The sequence below is a fragment of the Castor canadensis genome, chromosome 7, assembly GCF_047511655.1.
Source record: "Castor canadensis chromosome 7, mCasCan1.hap1v2, whole genome shotgun sequence".
Lineage (NCBI taxonomy): Eukaryota > Metazoa > Chordata > Mammalia > Rodentia > Castoridae > Castor > Castor canadensis.
In genome coordinates, this window is record NC_133392.1 from 62,539,792 (window position 1) to 62,562,134 (window position 22,343).

At 37.8% G+C, this 22,343-nt stretch overlaps 1 protein-coding gene across 6 annotated transcripts in view; it reads right to left on the reverse strand.

Moving 5' to 3' along the window:
• Micu1 (mitochondrial calcium uptake 1) overlaps window positions 1–22,343 on the reverse strand; it is a 202,379-nt gene that overhangs the window by 15,768 nt on the left and 164,268 nt on the right. For all 6 annotated transcript variants that reach the window (XM_074079103.1, XM_074079097.1, XM_074079098.1 and 3 more), the window contains 2 exons: window positions 20,718–20,855; window positions 7,465–7,573 (listed from right to left, as the gene is read on the reverse strand). In XM_074079103.1, the coding sequence (XP_073935204.1) occupies window positions 7,465–7,573; window positions 20,718–20,855 (247 nt within the window). The remainder of the gene's footprint in view (window positions 1–7,464; window positions 7,574–20,717; window positions 20,856–22,343) is intronic.

Sequence of the window (22,343 nt, forward strand, 5' to 3'; positions counted from 1 at the left end):
CTTCTAAGCTCTTATTAGAGTATTTCACAGTGTTTTCCAGGATCTGACCTGTTTGGAATTAATTCACTCATTTGTTACACATTAACTGAACATCTACTGTATATATATAAAAAAAGAACATATGAGTTTATCATGTGCTAGAAATTGCTTACTCCATCAGTAATTTCTCAACACAGTTTTTTTTGGTGGTGCTGGGGTTCAAACTCAGGACCTTGACCTTACTAGGCAGACACTCTATTACTTACGCCACGGCCTCTAGCACTTCCATCAGTAATTTCTGACTCCTCCAACCATCTAGTGGGGACCTAAATTCTTAAAGATTGAGGTTTTTACTCTAAATTATTAGATCCAAGGAATTTGAATGCCACAAGGATTCCTAGAGGCCATCTATGTGATGGAAATCACCTCAAAGACAAAAGAAACTGGAATCATTTGATAAGAAGACTGATATTAAAAAAAAAATACTCGTAGTTACCAAAAGCATTTTGCAGGAGTTATGCAGCAGATTTTTAGTAATTATTCTCTTGACTTATAAGACAATAAAGTAAATTGTACATATAGAATAACTATAAAGAATTAAGGATGTCTATGTTATAAATTACAGTTTTCAATCTAAGTAGAATTGTGCTGGGGTATGTATAGTGAAGGGCAAGGACTGTATCTGGGTGATTATTTTCCTGTGTTATAGTTTGAAGTACATGGTGGATACAACTGGATCCACAATTTTGCCAAATTTTTATAAATATTTATAATATCCTGAAGTGCTGCAAACCGGGGTTTAACTATACCTGGAAACCTTGATTCTTCTGGCGGAAAATAGGAATACTCTTGAGATTTACAGGTCATAGATCATTCTTGAGCTCCAGCTCAAATAATTTTTAACTACTTTAAGCCATTGGGGAAGAAGTCATATTCAATTTCCCATTACCTTTATTAGCAGACTATTTAAATAATTCAGATAGCCCGTGAGAAGTAAGATATCTAATTTTATGCCTGGTATGTGTATGCTTGAGCAATATAACTGACTCTGTTAAAGTGCTAAACAAAAGAGATGACCTAAAGATGACAAAGCAGTAGAAACACACAATATTTTATGGAGAAAGGGTCTTTCTTTAAGTGGTCAGAATCACCAAGGACACTTCATTATTACTTGAGTTGTCATTGTCATGTGGCCATGCAGAACTAAAGAAATAGCCCCACTGAAACTTCTAATTTTAGGACTGGATCATGCTCCATTATGGTAAATCTGCAATTGCTCCCTGACTGGATCTCTCAAACTGTTCAGAGGAATACTAACTGCATAAGGTGTTAAAACATACTTTGGAATAAATCAAGTTTGGGAACTCTATCACTCTTTTGGAGATTAATAACACACATTCGCATATTAAAAGCTAGCAGAAGCAATGCTGCAGGAAGAAATTCTATACAGTCTGGCATTTTCCAGCTTATTTGAACCATGGAACACTATTCTTCCAAAACTTATTGAAGAACCATTAACATATTGCAGCATGCAGTGTTCTTTGTAAAGATGTTTGGGAAACTCTGTGCTAAATTATGTCTAAAGACTGGCTCGTAAGCTCTGAACTAGCCAAGGAAGAGAGAGTGCCAAGGGCCTCTGAAAGCTGCCAATTTCTGAAGGTCCTAACCTTTTGGGCAAAAAATGAAGACAGCTGAGACTAAGAGCAAATAAGACTGAGAGCAGAAGCCAGAAAAAATATTACTCCTGTCTCTACTCCTGTGCTCCACTCTTTCCCTCCCCCCAGCTGTGTCAGGGCACTACTCTTAAGCTTCTAGTTTTTCTTATGGCTAATCAGCACTTACTACACCAAAGTGGAACTGCTTATATACTTATCTTCTCTCCCTAACATTAGGCTGTGAACTTCTTGAGGGTAGAACCCTATGTCCAGTACAGTACTTGTGCTACTGGTTGAATAAACGGACGAGCCACACTGCATTCTGTTTATATTATCAGCTTCATAAGGGAAGCAGCTGACATTAAATGCTCACTGAAGAGGCTTAAGGTTAAGTGCTCTATATGGATTTATCTTCACAGCAACCCTGTGAGGTAAGTATTTTTATCCTTGTTTTAAAAGCATAGAAACTGAATTCAGAAATTTCCCAAAGCTACCCCGCCAGTAAATGATGGAGCTAAGACTTAAATTCAGGCAGTGTGATTTCAGAAGCTACGTTTTTAACCACTGCATTTTTTCATCCTCTCTTCTAAGATTTGTCTCAACTATAAAATCCTACAGTTTTGTGGAGAGGCCTGTTATTCACAAAGAACTCCAACCAATGGATACATCACCAGTATGAATGTCAGGATCATGGAGGTCTAAAAGCAAAGGCCTATTTGGCATAGGGAAGGACTTGGAAAGGACAGTGGAGCACACACTCTTTCTCCTATGCACACCCTAGTACACAAACAGTTAACAATACTGACAGCATCACCCCTTTCACATGGAAGGAGATAAAACAGATGACAAGTCTAAAGAGAGGGATTACAGGACACAATGGATTTGTGACATGAGTTTGTTCTCTGGGTCTTACTATGAAGGGAGGAGGTTTATTAGTTTAGGATTCTATGTATTGTTCACATATGTCAATACATTCATTTATTCACTTATTGATCACATGTTTACTGAGTGCCTTCTCTATCCTAGGTGTTGGTCTAGGCATAGGGAATATACAGCCATGAGCAAGAAGGTAAGCATTCTAATAAGGGGAGACAGGTAATAAACAAATACATAAGAAAATGTCAGGTAGTGATAAATACTATAATAAAAAAATTAGAATGATGTGATAGAGGATGATAGAGTTACTTTAGGATGGGAAGGTCTTTCTGAGGAAGTGATTTGTATAAGATCTGAAATACAAGAAGTCAAACACATGGGAGAGCCTAGGAAAGAGCACTTGAAGTATGAGGAACAGCAGGAAAAGAGGCCTTACAGTGGGAATGGACTTGGTATATGTGGAATATCAAAAGGAGACCAACGTGGAGTAATCTGGGAAGAAGTGAGATTGATGAACTCTGAAAGTACATGAGCGCTATGGCATATGCAGCCCTGTGTAAGCCAGGGTAGGTAAAGAGACTTGCTGCTGGTAGTAGGGGAAGTGGAGAAAAGGAGTCAGATTTAGGATATGCTTTGAAGGTAAAGACAGGGATTTACTGAGTGAGAGACTAAGGAATCAGGTTTAATGCATATTTTTGTTCATTTGTTGGAGCTCCTGCATTTGTGCAGAATAATTAAGTTAATAAGCGTTTATTGAGAGCTTACCGTCTAGGTACCAAATACCATACAATAATCTCTGCTTTACCTGATTAGCCATACTTGTAGAAATTCAAGCCCATGCCCATAATTAATAGTTAGGAACTCATGAGAACATGGAAAGAAAAAGATTTTTAGGTTAACTTTTAACTTTGATGTAAAAGCTGAAGACAATATGATTTTTTTATAATTTATATTGAGTAGTTAGGGATGACATCTCTGAGGAAGTAACACCTGAATTGAGACTTGAAAGATAAATAGAAGTTATCCAAGTAAAGATATAATTAGGTTTTTAAAAAATTAAGCTTTGAATAGATATATGCAAATATTCTTAAGGCAAATTAAACTTTTTTTTTCAGACTACATATGGGTAAATTTTTTTTTGTTGTTTTATTTTTTTTGAGACAAGGCTGGCCTGGAACTCACTATGTTGCCCAGGCTGGCCTTGAACTCTTGAGCCTCCTTCCTTTACCTCTCAAGTGCTGAGATTATAAGCATGTACCACCATGTCCAGCCATATGGGTAATTTTTAATTCTTGGCTCCTATAGTGAGTTGAATGGTATCCCACCCCCAAAATATATGTCCACCTTTGATCCTTTGGAGCCTGTGAATGTTACCTTGTTTGGAAGCAGGGTCTTTGCAGATATTATAGAATTAAGGATCTTGAGATAAGGATCATTCTGGATTGCCCAGTTGGGCCCTAAATCCAATGGTAAGTGTCCTCTAAGACACATACAGAAGAAAGACATTTAAGGATAAGGAGGGGAAGGTAATGTAAAGATAGTGGCAGAGAATGGACATATGCAGCCTTAAGCCAAGGAACACCTAGAGCTGCCAGAAGGTTGAGGAGGCAGGGAAGGATGTTCCTATGGCCCTGCCAACATCTTAATTGCAGATTTCTTGCCTTTAAAACTGTGAATTGTGAGAGAACAAATCTCTGTTGTTCTAAATCATCAAGTCTGTGGCAATCTGTAACAGCAGCCCTAGGGAAAAATATCTGTGGCTTCTCCTTGTTACTTAACATGGATCTAGGCCAGTTTCTCCTAGATTTCTATCAAATCCAATGTTATACAGATAAAACAAACTAAGAAGTAAGTGCAATGGCAAAACATCATATATCTCAAAGCCAAATGTAGTTTTTCATGTCATACATGGCTGTGTAACATGTATCACTGCTTCTATTAACAAGGATAATGAGGCATGGCCTATATGGAGATTAAACATCTCACTCAGTTTATGGCCTGAAGCCATTTGAAAGAAATTTTCCTTTTTATTTTTTTTAATCACTAGATTGCAGTTCTCTTGCTACCACTACCCTGAATCATTCTATTTTGTAAATTCTATAATTTTAACACAGATAGTAATTCATCTTATACAGTTGTTCTTTAAAGTGGTTCTATTGGCTTTAGTTGGGCTCTTCAAAAAAGGTATGAAAAATGAAGAGGAACTTACTATTTCTATTTTTATAATAATTTTTGACTTCAAATCTTACATTTCTGGATTTGCAGATGCTAACTAATCCTGTTTAATGAAGCAGTAATATAACCAAAGTTATTCTACAGAAATGACCTGGTAATGCCTCTCTTCCAATCTCCATATCACATTTTCCCCACCAAAAAGATTCTACAAAGATCAGAGGAGGTATTATGTTAAGCAAACAAATGCTATTTAAAAAAGTTACATGGATCAATAAAATGAAATAAAAGGTGTACAGATTGGAAAGGAAGAATAAAATTATTTCAATTTGCAGTGGAATGAATGCATATTTTTTTCCAGTTCTATTGACAAACAAAATTTTTTATATATTTAAGGTGTACAACCTGATGTTGTGATATGTATATGTTGTGAAATGATTACTGCAATGAACCCAATTAACATTCTGTTTTGTTTTTCGGAGACAGGGTCTTGCTATGTAACACAGCCTGGCCTGGAACTTACTATGTAGCTCAGGCTGGCCTAAAATTCATTATATAGCCCAGGTCAGCCTCAAACTTGGAATCCTGCCTCAACCTCCTGAGTGCTGGGATTACTCCATATGGTTACTTTTCATGTATGTATGTGTGTGAAAAGGCACACTTTAGATAGACTTCTTAGCAAATTTCAATTTACAATACAGTATTACTAAGTATAGTTGGTAGGTTTTACATTAGCTCTCCAGAAGTAATTCATCCTGCATAACTGAAACTTTGTACCCTTTAACCAGTCTCTCATTTCCCCTTCTCCTGAAGCCCTTGGCAAGCACCATTCCACTCGGCTTCTATGAATTTGACTTTTTTTTAGATTTCACACACAAGTGAGAGCCATGATTTTGTGTCAGACAGTCTTAAGGAATCCAATAGTATTGAATATGCAAGCCTGTTTTTATGAAATCACAGCTACTACTATGGAAAGATTTGAAAACACATGTTGCAGTACTCAATGGTTAAAGAAATAAATTATCAGATAAACCAATAATGAAGATAATTTATTACTAATAGAGCTGCACTACAAAAAAGGAAGTTCTTCAGACCATATAAAATTTAAATATTCAAAAATAAATGAAAAACATTCAAAATGGTAAATATATGGGTAATTATAAAATACTATTTTTTCTTTTAATTTCTTAATAAACATAACTATTGAAAGAAAAATTCCTAACACTGTATTATAGATTATAACACACACTATGATAAAATATAAATGACAACTACAACATGAAGGATGGAGTGGTGATAAACAGAACTGTAAGATTATAAGGTTCTTGCATTTCCCTTGGAGTGGTACAGTACTACCTCTGAGTAAACTATGAAAAGTTGTAATTTCTAGAGAAATCACTAAAATATAAAGTGCTAAAAGGCCACCAGACCCAACTGTATACTATCTAGAAGAGATACACTTTAAAAGTCACAGATAGGTTGAACATAAAAAACAGAAAAATATATGCAAAAAATATATGCAAACAATAAGCACAAAAGAGCTAAAGTAACTATATTAATATCAAATGATACAGACTTTAACAGGTCATAATGAAAGAAAAAGGGAGAAGATTTCATAATAATAAAAAAGCCAATCAACCCACACATGGTGCCATGTGCCTGTAGTTCTAGCACTTGGGAGGCTGAGGTAGGAAAAACCACTTGAACCCAGGAATTCAAGACCAGTTTGGGCAATGTAGCAAGACCCTATTTCAAAAAAGCAAAAAACCTAAAATCTCAGAGAATACTACCACCAAAAAAAGAGCCAAGTCATTAGGAAAGCATAGTAACTGTAGGTATATAGGCACCTAATACCAGAGATCAAAATTCACAAAGACTGACATCATTTAAAGGGAAGACTAGATAAACCCATATATTATACTTGAAGATTTTAAACACTCTTCTCCCACTAATAGAACAAGTACACACACACAAAAAAAATCAATACAGACAAAGGATTGGCATTATGACTAAAATGGTAGAGGATCTGCATCAAAAACGTAGAGCCCTCAGTTCAAACCCTAGTACTGCCAAAAAAAAAAAAAAAAAAAAAAAGACAGAAGATCTGCATAACACTATTAACAATTTTGTTCTAAATGACATAACACTACCGGTCAAATTTTAGAATACATATTCTTTTCAAATGCAAATAAAACAAAAAACCTGACCATATACTAGGCCGTAAAGAAAAACTAGGTTGGGAATGTTTGCAACAACTGGTACTTCAAGACTTTCTATAAAGTTACAGTAATCAAACCGTGGTATGGGCATAAGCACAGGCACAGAGAGAGAGACAGAACAGAGTTTAGAAACAGATCCACATTTAAATAGTCATTTGATTTCTGACAAACGTGTCAAAGAAAAGTAATGAAGTGCCTTTTCAACAAATGGTGACAGTGAAACTAAATGTCCTTCCCCTGGACCCAACAGTTTAATTCCTAGGTATTTATTCAAGAGAGCCCACCCTGGCTCAGATGAGACAAGTTCTGCAGTTGCATGCACTCTGCCTCTGTGTTGATGCTCATTTCCAAGGCTAATTATCTGAAGATGGGCATCTACCTGACTACAGCCCTTAACACTGTGAAATGTATTTGCTCAGCATCTTGAGGTGAAATGGAAGGCTCAGACAATGTCAATAAGACAAAATCAATCAAAAGACAATGCCAAGAAAAACTGACATTTGAAGGAGGGCAGCCACCTAAGAGATTATGGTGTTTGAGCAAGAACTTTTGGGTTTCATTACCTTTATCAAGAGATGCTCCAGCCATATGATAAAAACTCAATGCAGTGTCCACATCATTAATATTCTTTAGGAAAGTAAAGAAGTTCTCCACCTCCTGAAATGTCAGACCCTAAAAGAAGAGAGATAGCAAGGTAAGGCAGGACCTGTAGCAAAAAACAGCACAAAATGCAGAAAACTAGGTAGCTGTATCACATCTATAAGTCGGAAACTTGTGCTTATGTCTAGAACACAGATTGAATAAATTAGTCAAGGAATGTCAAATTTGTACATATTCTAGAACAAAATTCTAGAATATTACCCTGAGAAAAGCAGGCTAATTGCTCTCCCCCCACCAATATGTAAAGTCTGACAGAAAGCTGCTTGCAATGATGGTTGGCTATTTTTAGTGAAAATAACTGTGCTTCACTCACAACCATCTGTATGACACTGCCTAAGTGGGCTCTAGCCACTTGATGTGTTATACATCTTAAGAAGTAATAGCAGAGCCAGGATTTTCATTTTAATGTCTGCTCACAGGCCAGCTAAGCTTTTTGAGGCTCAAGCTAATTAAAGATTCACCAAAGTCAGTGATCTAACAAGGGAGGCTTTCAGTGTTTAGCAAAATCCCAGCACTGGGGAAGCTACTAATGAAATAATCACTATGTAATTTTATAAAATTCTGTGAATAAAGAAATTCTTTTCAAGAGCTGTTCAAAGATTTGCTCATCTTAACTCTACCTTTTAGGACAGATCAAGGGAAAAGAGTTGCATGAATAGGACTACCCTGAGTTCCTTTACAGGAAGGGGTCCTATTTACTTTTCTCTTCTTCCACACATCATGATGTGACAGCAGTGAATACAGTTATTCTTAGAGGCAAAACACCCTTTTTTTGTTGTTGTTGATTGTTTTTTTTTAATGAAACTGGGCCATTTTAATATTTTTTTTTACAGCTGAATAAATAGCTATCTTGATTGCAGATATGTAAGGCTGTAAAGCACACTTTGAATGAAGAGTCAGGCTCTTAACGGGTTGCAGATGTTGACTAGCATCAACTTAGTGCTTGCTGCTCCTTTTCTGACTCTATCTCACAAACTACAGAGCCCAGAACTTGGTAATGAGGAAAACTTAATACAGATAACCTATAGTTCTTTCCTGGTGTTCTCTAAATCGGGTAAACTGTATCTTTCTCATGTTATCAAATCAAATAGAAAGCTAAAATGTTTGTATGATTATGTCACATGACCTTTTGTAATTTTTTTCTCTTTGGAATCACAGAACTTCAAAAACGTTTTTCTTTTCTTTCTTTTTTTTTTTTGTACTGGAGATTGAACTCAGGCAGGGCCTCATACTCTGTAGGCAAGCAACCTACCACTAGAGTCATGCCCCAGTCCTTCATCATTTTGTTTGTTTTTCAGACAGGCTCTCTTGAGAACTTTGCCAGAGCTAGCCTTGGACTGAGATCTTCCTACCTCTGCATCCTGAGTAGATGGGATTACAGACATGCATCACCATGACTGGTTTGTATCGCCATACCTGACCTGTTTTTTGAGATAGGGACTTGCTAACTTTTTTGCTCAGACTGACCTTGAACCATGATCATCCTGTTCCTGCTTCCTAAGTACCTGGGATTACAGGTGTGTGCCACCATGACTGGTCCTTAAGATACTTTTTCTTGTGGAATATGATGATCTTGTGGAATATGATATAGAAAGGTACATGGAATACAAATAAACAGCAAACTTGCAAAGTGAGCATCCAGGTTAAGGAACAGACTGTTGTCATTATCATAGAAGTTTCTGTCCATCCCCACAATAGCCCTTTCTCAGTCCTAAGCTCCACCACCACCCATACCCCCAGCAGTAACCACTATTCTGACTTTTAGGGGATTAATTTCCTTTTTTAAACAACAGCACTAAAATATCTATTTATGCATCCTTAAAAAGAAACTGTTTATCTATTTTTGAACTTTAAAATAAAATTATACAGTATATGTTCTGTTATAGATGACTTAAGATTTGTTCTTGATTTGTGTATATCTAAGGTTTATTCATTTTATTGTTATAAAGTATTCTACATTTGCTTTTATATTTCAAATGGGCTATTTCCAGTTTTTGGTAATTATGAATAGCAGTAAATCTGTATTCAAAGTTGGGGGCTGGTGGTTCATACCTGTAATCCTAACTCTTGGGAGGCAGGTATCAGGAGGATTGAGGTTCCAGGCCAGTCTGGGCAAATAGTTCTTGAGACTCTATCTCAAAAAGACCCAACACAAAAAAGGACTGGCAAAGTGGCTCAAATGGTAGTGTGCTTAGCGTGAGGCCCTAAGTTCAAACCCCAGTATTGTCAAAAAACAAAACAAAACTATATTCAAGCTTTCATTCAAACAGGAGCAGCTACTATGTACTGAGAGCCCTAATTTTTCCAGTGAACTGCAAGGCCTGTTTTGTATACTTTTCTCCAATTTGAGGTCATTCTTTTGGCCTTGGAGCACCCAAGTGAAGCACTCATTCCTTATATGGATGCTGCATGCTATGCAATGTAAGCACTTGGCTAGAATCTACCTTACAGAGGAGAATACTACTGGATTAGAAGAACATGTTCTATATCACTGCTTATAGATGGTTACACTGACACCACCTTCCTTTCCCCTCTATCAAGACATGCGAAGGTGAAAGCAATCCAAGTGTCCACGGATGGATGAATGGGCAAATGTTAAATGGACAAATGGACAAATACACATATGTGTGTATGTGTATACATACAATAGAATATTATTCAGCTTTTAAAAAGGAAAATTCTGACAGAAGCTACAATAAGGAAAGGCTTTGAAGACATTATGCCAAGTAAATTAAGCCAGTCACAAAAGAACAAATGGCAAAACTCTATAACTGTACTTATATGAGGTACCTAGATTAGTCAAATTCAGAGAAAGAAAGTAGAATGGTTGACTACAAAGGGTTGTGGTGGGGGAGAGCGGGGAGAGTTACTGTTTAGTGGGTAAGAAGTCCAGTTTGGGAAGGCAAAGTAAGTTCTGGAGATGAATGATGGTCATGGTGCTCACTAGTGTGTATGTACTTAAATGCCACTGAGTTGTACACTTAAAAATCATTAAAGTGGTAACCTCCTTTTTTTGGGGGTGTGGGGGTGGGGCTTTGTGCTTGCAAAGCAGGTGCTCTACTTCTTCAGCCACATCACCAGTCCATCTTTGCTTTTGGAGATGGGCTCTCATCAACTATTTGTTTATGCTAGCCTCAAACAGTGATGCTCCTAATCTGAGCCTCCCAAGTCTCTCTCCTCCCTCCCCCCTCCCTTCCTTCCTCCCTCTGTCTTGTCTGGGGATCCATCTCAGGGTCTTGTACTTGCTAGGCAAACACTCTACCACTTGAGCCACATCCTCAGTCAACTTTTATGTTATGATCATTCTGAGTGAGGTTAGCCTGGCCCAAAAGACCAAAAATCATATGTTCTCCCTCATATGTGGACATTAGATCAAGGGCAAACACAACAAGGGGATTGGACTATGAGCACATGATAAAAGCGAGAGCACACAAGGGAGGGGTGAGGATAGGTAAGACACCTAAAAAACTAGATAGCATTTGTTGCCCTTAACGCAGAGAAACTAAAGCAGATACCTTAAAAGCAACTGAGGCCAATAGGAAAAGGGGAACAGGAACTAGAGAAAAGGTTAGATCAAAAAGAATTAACCTAGAAGGTAACACCCACGCACAGGAAATCAATGTGAGTCAATGCCCTGTATAGCTATCCTTATCTCAACCAGCAAAAACCCTTGTTCCTTCCTATTATTGCTTATACTCTCTCTTCAACAAAATTAGAAATAAGGGCAAAATAGTTTCTGCTGGGTATTGGGGGGGGAGAGGGAGGGGGCGGAGTGGGTGGTAAGGGAGGGGGTGGGGGCAGGGGGGAGAAATGAACCAAGCCTTGTATGCACATATGAATAATAAAAGAAAAATGAAAAAAAACTTTTATGTTATGCACATTTGAACACATACATTAGATATGCTTAAGTTTTTACATTTTTTTTTAAATTAAGGTATAGATTCCTGTAGGAGGCGGCCGGGGACTGAATACAGGGCCTTGAGCATGCCAGGTAAGCACCTCTACCACTGACCTACATCTTCATCCTGGGCCTGAATTATTGGAAGGACTAAAAGGCTAACATAAAATTCCTAAAATGGAAGGGACATGGTAGAGGAAATATTTCCTACTCTGATAAACAACTTCTAATGTTTGCTATTTTTTTTTTGTGAAACATTAAATACTATAGTTCAAGTCTATACTGCTTATGCTGAAAAAATATGAAGAGAGAGAGAGAAGAGAGAGAACAAGCTGAATTGAGTGGCTATTCATTTGATGATTTATAAAAACAGTAGAATACAAATCATACTATGTCACTATTAAAGCTAAATATATAACACTTTGCCTTTACTACACATATCTAATAAAAAATATTTATCAAGAACCTACTGCCCACTCAGTACTATGTCAAGAGCAGTGAGAAAAATAAAATTGCATTGGATATGGTCCTTGATTTTACGGAGCTTGTAATTTTAGATGGCCTTCTTAAAGAGAAGAGGATGCCAGTTACAAAATTCTTATTTCTTGGTAACTACTCTAGTAAAAAATGTAGAGGCCTATTAGAATAAAACTAGAGTAAGACTATACCATGAGCTTTGTGGATGTTAAAGCAGAAACTGAAAGAATCTGTTTATTGTGAGCTGAGCTGTTCAGACTAGAAGGCTAGAGCTTATGTACAATCTGTTGGCAGGTGATTTAAACTGTGGAAATAGAAGTTGAGAGGACATCTCCTTCTGTTAGGCTTCTATCAATGGAATTTTTTGATACACTTTGGGAGGTAGTTATCTTCCCCTGTGACCAACTGTTCAGCAAACTAGTTATCTACCTACCTTGGAAAGATGGACTTATATAAAACTGAGCTCTAGGTACCTCCAAAAAAGATTAATGTAGTTTATGGACAGTAGAGACACTTCTTTGGGTTGTATAAAAATGAATTTGACATAAGGAAGTTATTAAGGAGTGAATGATCTTGAATAGAGCAAAAGCTCTTACGTAACACACCCAAAGCACAACTCATAAAAGAAAAAAAAGGATAAATTAGGCTTCCCCAAAATGAAAAAAAAAATATGCTTCAAAATACTGAGAAAAGAGATAAATAAGGGGCTGAGAGAAAATATGTAAAAATCACTTATTTGATAAAGGATTTGTACCAGAATTGTGTAAAGAACTCTTTCAACTTAATAGTGAGAGGACCAACAACTTGATTTCTAAAAATTCAGGTTGTGGTGGAGCATGCCTCTAGTCCCAGCTACTTGGGAGGTGGAGGCAGGCGGATCTTATGTTTGCAGCCAGACCAGACCAAGTTAGCAGTGAGATTATGTCTCAAAAATAAAATACGAACAAAAGGGCTGGGGATGTGGAAGTGAAGAGCACTTGCCTTATATGCTAAAGGCCCTAGGTTCAATCCCCAGCAATGATAAATAAATAAAACAAACAAACAAACAAATAAATAAGGCTTGAATAGACATGTTATCAAACAAGATATATGAGTAGATGATGAGCACATGGCACAATGGTCAGCATCATTGGCCATTAGGAAAATGCAAATTAAAACAATAATCTACCACTATACACCTACTAGAATGACTGTAATAAAAAAGACAAACAGTAACAAGTGCTAGTTACTGAGAAACTGGATGCTCACATTCATGTGGCAAAGTAAACTGGATGCTCACACTCATCCACTTTGGAAAAAAATTTGGCAGTTTCTTAAAAAGTTAAACATAGCCAGGTACAGTGGCTCATGCCAATCATCCCAGCTACTATGTACGCAGAGATCAGGAGGATTACAACTCAAGGCCAGCCAGGCAAAAATTTAGTGACATTTCATTTCAACAAACAAGGTGGGTGTGTGGCGGCACATACCTATGATCCATAGCATGTGGAAGGCCATAGGTAGGAGAGTCACGGACTTAGGCAGGTCCTTGGGTAAAAGTATGACACCCTGCCTGAAAAATAACTAAGCAAAAAAGGGCTGTGGGCATAGCTCAAGTGGTAGAGCACTGCCTTAGCAAGCATGAAATCATGAGTTCAAATACCAGTATTGCCAAAAAAAAAAAAAAAAAAAAACGTTAAACATAAATATACCATATGACCTGGCTATTTTACTTCTAGGAATCTTCTCCAGAGAAATAAAACATGGGTCCTTGTAAAGACATGCATGGAAATGTTCATGGCAGTATTACTCATAACAGCCCCAATGGAAACAACTCAATTGTTTATTAGTGGTGAATGAATAAATAAAACATAGTATGTCTAAACAATGGAATGCTACTTAATACCCAGCAATAGAAAGTAATGAGCTATTAATAGAAGCATCAACATGGATAAACTCTAAAACATTATGTTAAGTAAAAGAAGCCAGACAAAAAGACTAGAATATTAAATGATTGCATTTATATGACATGTCCAGAAAAGGCAAATCTATAGAGACAGAAGGCCAATTCATGGTTGTCTAGGGCTAGGGCAGAAGTGATGATTGACCCAAAAACTAGCATGAGGAATCTTTTTGGGGTGATGGAAATGTTCTAAAACTGGATGGCAATGATGATTGCAAAACTATAAATTTACTAAGAATCACTTAAAGTGAAATTGTACAGTTACAGTGGATGACTTTTATAGTAGATAAATTATACCCAATAAAGTCATTTAAAAAATATAATGCAGGGGTGGGGGGCTTGGGGGAGAAATGACCCAAACAATGTATGCACATGTGAATAAATGAATAAAAAAAAATATAATGCAAACTGGGCACCGGTGGCTCATACCTATAGTCCTAGCTACTCAGGAGGCAGAGATCAGGAGGATTGAGGTTTGAGGCCAGCCTGGGCAAATAGTTCACAAGACCCTATCGTGAAAATATCCAACACAAAGAAGGTTGATAGAATGGCTCAAGTGGTAGAGCACCTGTCTAGCAAGCATGAAGCTCTGAGTTCAAATCCTAGTATTGCCACACACACACAAAAATACATATACACAGACAGACATCTACATAGATAGATATATAGCAAAAATTGGAGTAGATGAGAACAAGGGAAAGGAAAATCTGGCTTCCTCTGGAGTCAGCTGTAAAGCCAAACAGATACCCAGTGCTGACAGGCCACAGATGAGTGCAAACACACTATACCAGAAGAGTCAGTCCATTGTCCTGACTTTTAAATCAGTCACAGCAAATCCATCTGCCAGGAGTCAATTGAATTGCCCAAGTTTCCTCTACGGCCTATTGAAAAGCTAAAATAGTCTCCTTTTTTCTTCCTTCTATAACATACCTTTCACCTGTTTTTTCATCTATCCTTTGTTAGTCAATCTCTTGATTCATAAAGCATTATCTTATGGCAGACCCCAGACTTCTCTTCAACTGCAGCCTGGCAGCAGGGGAAATTACACCATTTCTGATATTTATACTTTTATAAGCATCCAATCTTCAAATACCATTTTTTTTTCATCTCTTCTGGTCAAAAAATGTTGGTGATTTCCTGCTGTCAACTGAATAACCCCCCAAACTTCTTTGTCTAGGACTTAAGGTCTCTCACTATCTGCTTCCATAACTTACCTTCCTAGCTATTTCCCTATGAATCTTAGACTGGAGCTTTGCAGCACGGGCTTCTTGTTTCCCCAAACCCTGTGCTTATTCAAATCATGGAGAATAAGGAGTGGCAACAACTAGAATCATTAGTAGAAAGATTGTGTACTCTACAATAAGACAGTTCTTCTTGGCTTTAGAATCTGGTGTCACCTCTTAAGATAGTGTGTGATCTCTAGTAAATAACAAAGGTTCAGAAGAGTACTTTTCATCTGGAAAATAAACAATCCTGCCAAGAAAGATTGTTGCGATAACTGGGGAGAAGATAGGTAAAATGTTTAGCACATAGAAAATACTAGTAAGTGGTAGGTAAAGGTCTTATTAAGCTGGCAGGCTCATCATTACAGAACTAGTAGTAATGAATTTATATTACTAAACTCTGAAATAGACCCTCTTCTCTGGTATGTTTAAGATCTTAAGGGACAGGAAACAGAGAAAGGCTAAAGTAAATGAAACCGAAGGGCCTTCAAGAAACACATTCCTGGACCTATCCATTGAGCTTCTGATTTAACTGAAGAAGGCCCTGATAACCATATTTCTTAAAAATGCCCTATTATTGAAAAACACTGCTTTAGAAGGAAAATATGCTTGGGAGAAAGAGCACTTTGCTATGGAAAGGAGACTTACAGTAGGAACCCGCCTTGCATTTTAGTCTGGACTCTGGGTGGGCCATTAGTTTCTCTTTCTGTCTCTATATTCTCAAAGGAGCCAGAATGTCTAACAAGACTGTTAGAAAGACAAAAAGAGAAAAATGGCTGTGAAGCACTGCATGGTCATTAGGTTATATGCACCACTAGGACCTTCAATCTTTTTGACCAGCTTTGATATGTTGATATTGAACCTCACTCAGAAACTGATAATGAAAACTTATTTTCATGTTAACAATCCAAAGTGGAATAAAAGAAGCAATTAGAAAGCAGATAGTGATTTCCCTTAAATGGGAAATGGTTCTAGAGAGATGGACTGATAACCTTAGGAGAAAGGCCCTTTATTAACTCTCTTTTTAGTTAATTGCTGTATTCACAACTAAGACAATCAATCTTAATCTCCCAGCTAAGTGGGTTAGAAATTCTGGCCAGAAGTAATTTAGCACCCTAGATTTTCAATTTCACAAAATTTGTCCTTTTACTTCAGAGCTCTTTTGCAAGGTCTTTGGGTCTTAAATTAACTCCTGCCTAAGCTAAAGCAACTCTACTCCTTCAACAGAGATGCCTCTAACACCCAATTTATTGCTCTTAAATACAAATTCATAATAAAATGTGAATTAGCTTATCATGATAGATGGCTAATTTAAGGTCAAATCAATGTCTAGACCAACCTTTAAAAATAAGTCTGGTCAGGCTAGTGACGTAGCTTAGTGGTAGAGTACTTGCTTAGCATCTGTGAGGCCCAGCACAAACACAAACAATCCCACCCCCCCCCCAAAAAAAAAACCAAAGACAAAAATCATCAATAGAAAGTAGTGTTTCCTAATGCAAACACTATGCTTCTAGCAAAGGGCTAAAAAATCCACTGAAACATTCACAATCAATTTTTTTGAAATTTCAGTTTCCATAAACATAAGCTGGGGAATGGGTGGTATAGAAGTGCTTTCTGGGAGAGAAGAATTTTTCTCTCACTTTTCACTAATGACATTTACCCCTCAGCCAAGAGCATACCTACTGCAGGAAGAGGCTGGACTGAATTCAGAGAAGCTGATGCTTTCTCTCAGAGCCCAGCCCGTCCTCAGTTGCAGCCCAGAGCCTGGTTCAGAGGTCCTTTTAGACTTTCAATATCCAAGACAAGGAGGAAAAAGCCTAGCTGATAAGTGCTTTCCACCAACTTAGAGCAATGCTATTTATATAATTTATAATGCTATTTATACTCAAAGACTATGAAAACTGGAACAAACACTAGCTATTCTATTTCTTATATTCAGTTATTGAGTCTTTAAAGCTAGGATGGTTCTATGGCAAGCACCTAGGACAAACTTCTCTATTCTTAAGATGATGAGAACCTCCGAAAAGCAAAGACAAAAAAAAAAATCTGTCAACATAAAGGAGTGTTTTCTAATGCAGACACTATGTCTCCAACAAAAGGGAAGAGTCAAGTCTTCTAAGAAGCTTCATGTCTAATACATCACTCTAACATTGTAATCTCTCATAGAACATTTTTAGTGCCAGGTCTGTTCATGACCAGTAGGAAGAGTATAGGGCTGAAATGAGAAAAACTGTGCTCTACTCTACCCCAAGCACTATGCTCGCTCGCGCTCTCTCTCTCTCTCTCTCTCTGTGTGTGTGTGTGTGTGTGTGTGTGTGTGTGTGTGTGTGTGTGTGATCTTTTAGAGGTCTCAGGTCTCTGCTTCAGTTTGTTCATCCCACCTGCTGGCAAAACCCACCACCTACCCTTTTCTTTTCCTGCACCAGGTAGAGCCAGTGTTGAAGAATATCAGAGAGCAGTGCTGACTATGATCTCTAATCTCAGTACTACTCAAAAGGCTCCTTTTCTCATTGCCTCCTAAATTCTCTAATAACCTTACTGTCAGTCTTTTTGTTCTGTACTTGCTCTTTCCAAACTATTTCCCATACACAGGGCTGTCTTTCCTTCCTTCCTTCCTCCCTTTCTTCCTCCCTCCCTCCTTCCTTCCTTTCCTCTCTCTCTCTTTTTTTTTTTGAGATAGGATCTCACTTTTGTAGCCAGGCTGGCCTCAGACTCAGTCCTTTTGCCTCAGCCTCTGCTAGGATTACAGGTATGTGTTGCTATGCCCTCATAAGGCTGTTTATACATATACATAAACATGTCATTTTACTACTCAACTCTTTAGTAGCTTCTCTTTGCACTGTGAATATAGTGTACTCTCCTTCCATGCCTATTACATGTGTCTCTCTCATCTTATCTCAGGCCATTCTCCTCATTGACTAGTATGCTCAAACCATAGTCATCCCCACTCAGTTCCTCACACATGCCAGATTTGTCTTTCCTGCTAATTATGACTGAAATTTTGTGTTCCTTCCCCACCTCTCCAAATTCATGTGTTTAAGTCCTAACCCTCAGTGTAGGGTTTAGAGATGGGACTTCAAAGGGAATAATAAGGTTAAATGAACTCATAAGGGAGGGTCCTAATGTGATAGGATTACTATCTTTATAAGAAACACCAAAAACACTGGGCAATGTTCCTTTTCCTAGATTACTTTCAGGACCTGACTCATGACTCTCTCTTTTCACACTGAAGAGTCCCTATTCTTCAAAAGCTGTTCTTGGACAAGCCCGGTCTCTCTGTTACAGAGCCTGCATTGTTTGAGTCTTCCTAGGTAGGAGGGAGACAACTTCATACAGAGTTCTAGGCACAACTTTACCATGGGTTTAATTAAGAGCGGGCTCAGGCTGGGTATCAGTGGCTCACACTGATAACCTAGCTGCTTGGGAGGATAGATAAGACCAGGAGGATTGCAGTTCAAGGCCAGCCTAAGGCAAATAGTTCTCAAGACCCTATCTTCAAAATAAACATAGCAAAATGGACTGGAGGTGTGGCTCAAGAGGTAGAGTACCTGCCTTGCAAGTGCAAAGCCCTGAGTTCAAACCTCAGTCCCACCTATGTTTATTGCAGCACTATTCACAATAGCCAAGTTATGGAAACAGCCAAGATGCCCCAGCACTGACGAATGGATCAAGAAAATGTGGTATCTATACACAATGGAATTTTATGCAGCCATGAAGAAGAATGAAATGTTATCATTCGCTGGTAAATGGATGGAATTGGAGAACATCATTCTGAGTGAGGTTAGCCTGGCCCAAAAGACCAAAAGTCGTATGTTCTCCCTCATATGTGGACATTAGATCAAGGGCAAACACAACAAGGGGATTGAACTTTGATCACAAGATAAAAGCGAAAGCACACAAGGGAGATACGTGGATAGGTAAGACACCTAAAAAATTAGTTAGCATTTGTTGCCCTCAATGCAGAGAAACTAAAGCAGATACCTTAAAAGCAACTGAGGCCAATAGGAGAAGGGGACCAGGAACTAGAGAAAAGGTTAGATCAAAAAGAATTAACCTAGAAGGTAACACACAAGCACAGGAAATTAATGTGAGTCAACTCCCTGTATAGCTATCCTTATCTCAACCAGCAAAAACCCTTGTTCCTTCCTATTATTGCTTATATTCTCTCTACAACAAAATTAGAGATAAGGGCAAAATAGTTTCTGCCGGGTATTGAGTGGGTGGTAAGGGAGGGGGTGGGGGCAGGGGGGAGAAATGACCCAAGCATTGTAGGCACATATGAATAATAAAAAAATAAAAATTAAAAACAATAAAGAATGTCTGATATTGGGTCAGGACTTAAGTACAGATAGAAAGTAGATTACCAAGACCCAAGCATTGTATGCACATATGAGTAATAAAATAATAAAACAAAATAAAACAAAAACCCCTCAGTCCCACCAAAAAAAAGAAAGAAAAGAAACATAAGAACTCTCTCTCTCTCCCTGTGTACAGAGGAGAGATCCTTGGAGAACACACAGTCTCTAGAATTATGAGAAAATAAATTTCTGTTGTTAAAACCACTCAGTATGTGGTGTTTTGTTACAATGAATTGCCTCAGAGTTTTGCATATACAATTTCCCTCTGTCTAGAGTTTCCTTTTTGTTCTTCCACCTTTTCTGCTTCCCTCCTCTTCCTTTCCTTTCTTACTTTTCATCTAACATGGCTTCCAACTGGACCACTCTATTTAAACAGCTATCCCAAGGTCATCGGTTACTGCCATTTCACCGAAACCAACAAATGTTTTCATCTTTATCCTACTGGACCTTCTGTCACATGTGACATCATAAACTCCTCAGTTCCTAAATTCTTTCTTCCTTGGCTCTGATTTCACTCTTCTCTTTAGGCATTTCTCTAATTATTTCTTGTAGATTTCCTTCTTGAGCTGCTGTTGATATTCTACTGGATTCTACTCTTGGCCCACATGTTTTTTTTCTGTATAATGTCCTCCCTGGGAAATCCCTTCTGTTCTAAAAATGTTAATTCTAACCATGTGTTGATGGTTCCCAAATGTAGCTCAGCACTCTGAGGTAGACTGAATAATTAGCTGCCTCCTGAGTTGGACAGCCCAAGGCCGTCTTAAGTTCAAGACATCTGCAATGAGTCTGAACTCTTTGTTTTTGTTGCAGTTTGAACCAGGGCCTCAGGCTTGCTAGGCAGGTGATCTTCCACTTGAGCCACTCTGTCAGTCCTTTTTTGTGTTGGGTATTTTTGAGATAGGGTCTTGCAAACTATTTTGCCCAAGCTGACCTCAATCCTCCAGAGTAGCTACAATTAAAGATGTGAGCCACCGGAGCCTGGCTTACAACTGAACTCTATCTTTGCATCCAAACCAGCCTCTATTGAAATTTTCATTCTCAGTGTACTGTGCCATACTTTATCTGAACAAGAAACCTCAAGTTATTCTGTACTCTCCTTTTTCTTACCCACTGCTTATGATTTCTCTCTTTGGAGTTTAGGTAGGAGAGATTAATTAGTTGTAATCATTGGTTCACAACACACTGTCATTATGCTGGTGCCTTTGTAGAAGTCAGACATTCCCATGGTTTCTTTACTCCCACTGCCAAAGTGACCTACCTTTCCATCTTTGAAGTGCTTCTTGAGCTGCTTCTGCATGGCAGTCAACTTCTTGGACTGTACTCCACTGTAGGCTAGCAGCATGCCACCAAACTGCCTCTCAGTAATTCTCCCATCCACAGGGTCATGGCGTTCAAACTGGCAGGGAAACAGAAAGAGTGTTCTTAGAGCCAAACAGAAAGTATTTTGACGTGGAATGATTATGTTAGATGACAGAGAACAACTGACAGTTATAATTCTCTAAAAGACCTGAAAAAACTAATAAGAAACAGAAGATCTAGGTTTATATCCCAGATTTACCATTAACTATGGCTTTAGGTAAGTCGTCCAACTACTCTGGTTCTCAGTTTCCTCATGGACATAACAGAACTGTACCAGAAGTGCTATAGCACTTTATAGCACTGTATAGAAGTCCTATAGCCTTTCATACCCCTCACAGGCCAGGAACATCCTTGTGAGGATAAGACCAATTTAGAGCTCCACATAAATTCATGTTATTATTAGTGATAATATGTCTATGATCATTCAAGTCCCTGACTCTTGGAGAAGCTTTAACAGCTAATTGTTACAAATTTCATCAATTACATTTCCTTCATATGTACTTAATATTGTTATGTATTTAGATCTTTACGGATTTCAAATATGAGTAAGGTATTTTCAGGTTTTCTCCAAAATGGTAACTTAATCCTAGGGCATCAATAGAGCTTAGGGAAAAAAACTGCATAGAGCGTAGGATGCTTTCATTAGACTTGCTAACCACAAAGCTATCGAAAAATCATTACATATGCAGATGGAAAGGTTAAGTATAAAGGATCTCTAGCTAATCTAAGTGATATTAGAAAACGAAGATTTTCATTTAAAAATGAGACAAGAAAGCTATCTCAGTCCCAGCTGTAATGTTAATGATACTTATAAACACATAAATAATATAATAGCTAAATATGGACCCAGAAATCAATTAGAAAGCAAAACAATCTTCAAGTATAATTGCTTCATAGTTTTATTGGGATATCACAGAAGGAAATGTCCAGATTGCTATATGGCAAGGCCTAATCCTTTCTTATGAGAGGGGTTATACGTAGATTTAAGATGTTGCTAAAAAAGGTCACATCAAGGAGTATTTCCTGAATGTCGTCTAGTTCACTAGCACTTGCGTTTGTCATTGTAGGGTATAGGAAAGGAGAAAATTATGCTTCTGTCCTTAGGGATCTTACTCAAATCTAGTAGGAAAAGAAGACATATGTAGAACACATAAAGGAAGGAGATAAAGTAGTAAAGAGTAAATTCTCTTTTAATTATCAATCCCTCAGTTGGCTTGATAGATTGATATACTGATATACATCTTATTTCCTCACTGATGAGACTATGGCAGTGAATAAGCCTCAAGAACTATACTTGCTATACTAATAATAGCAACCATTTGCTGGGCATGTGCCATGGGTCAGGTAAGACCTATATATTCTTTCATTTAATCACTGACAGTTTTTTTTTTTCCTGGCAGTACTGATGATTGAACAGGACCATGTGATTACTAGGCAGGCACTTTACTGCTTGAGTCATGATTTTTTGCTTTAGGTGTTTTTCTAATAGGGTCTTGCATTTATGTCTGGGGCCAGCTGGGACTAT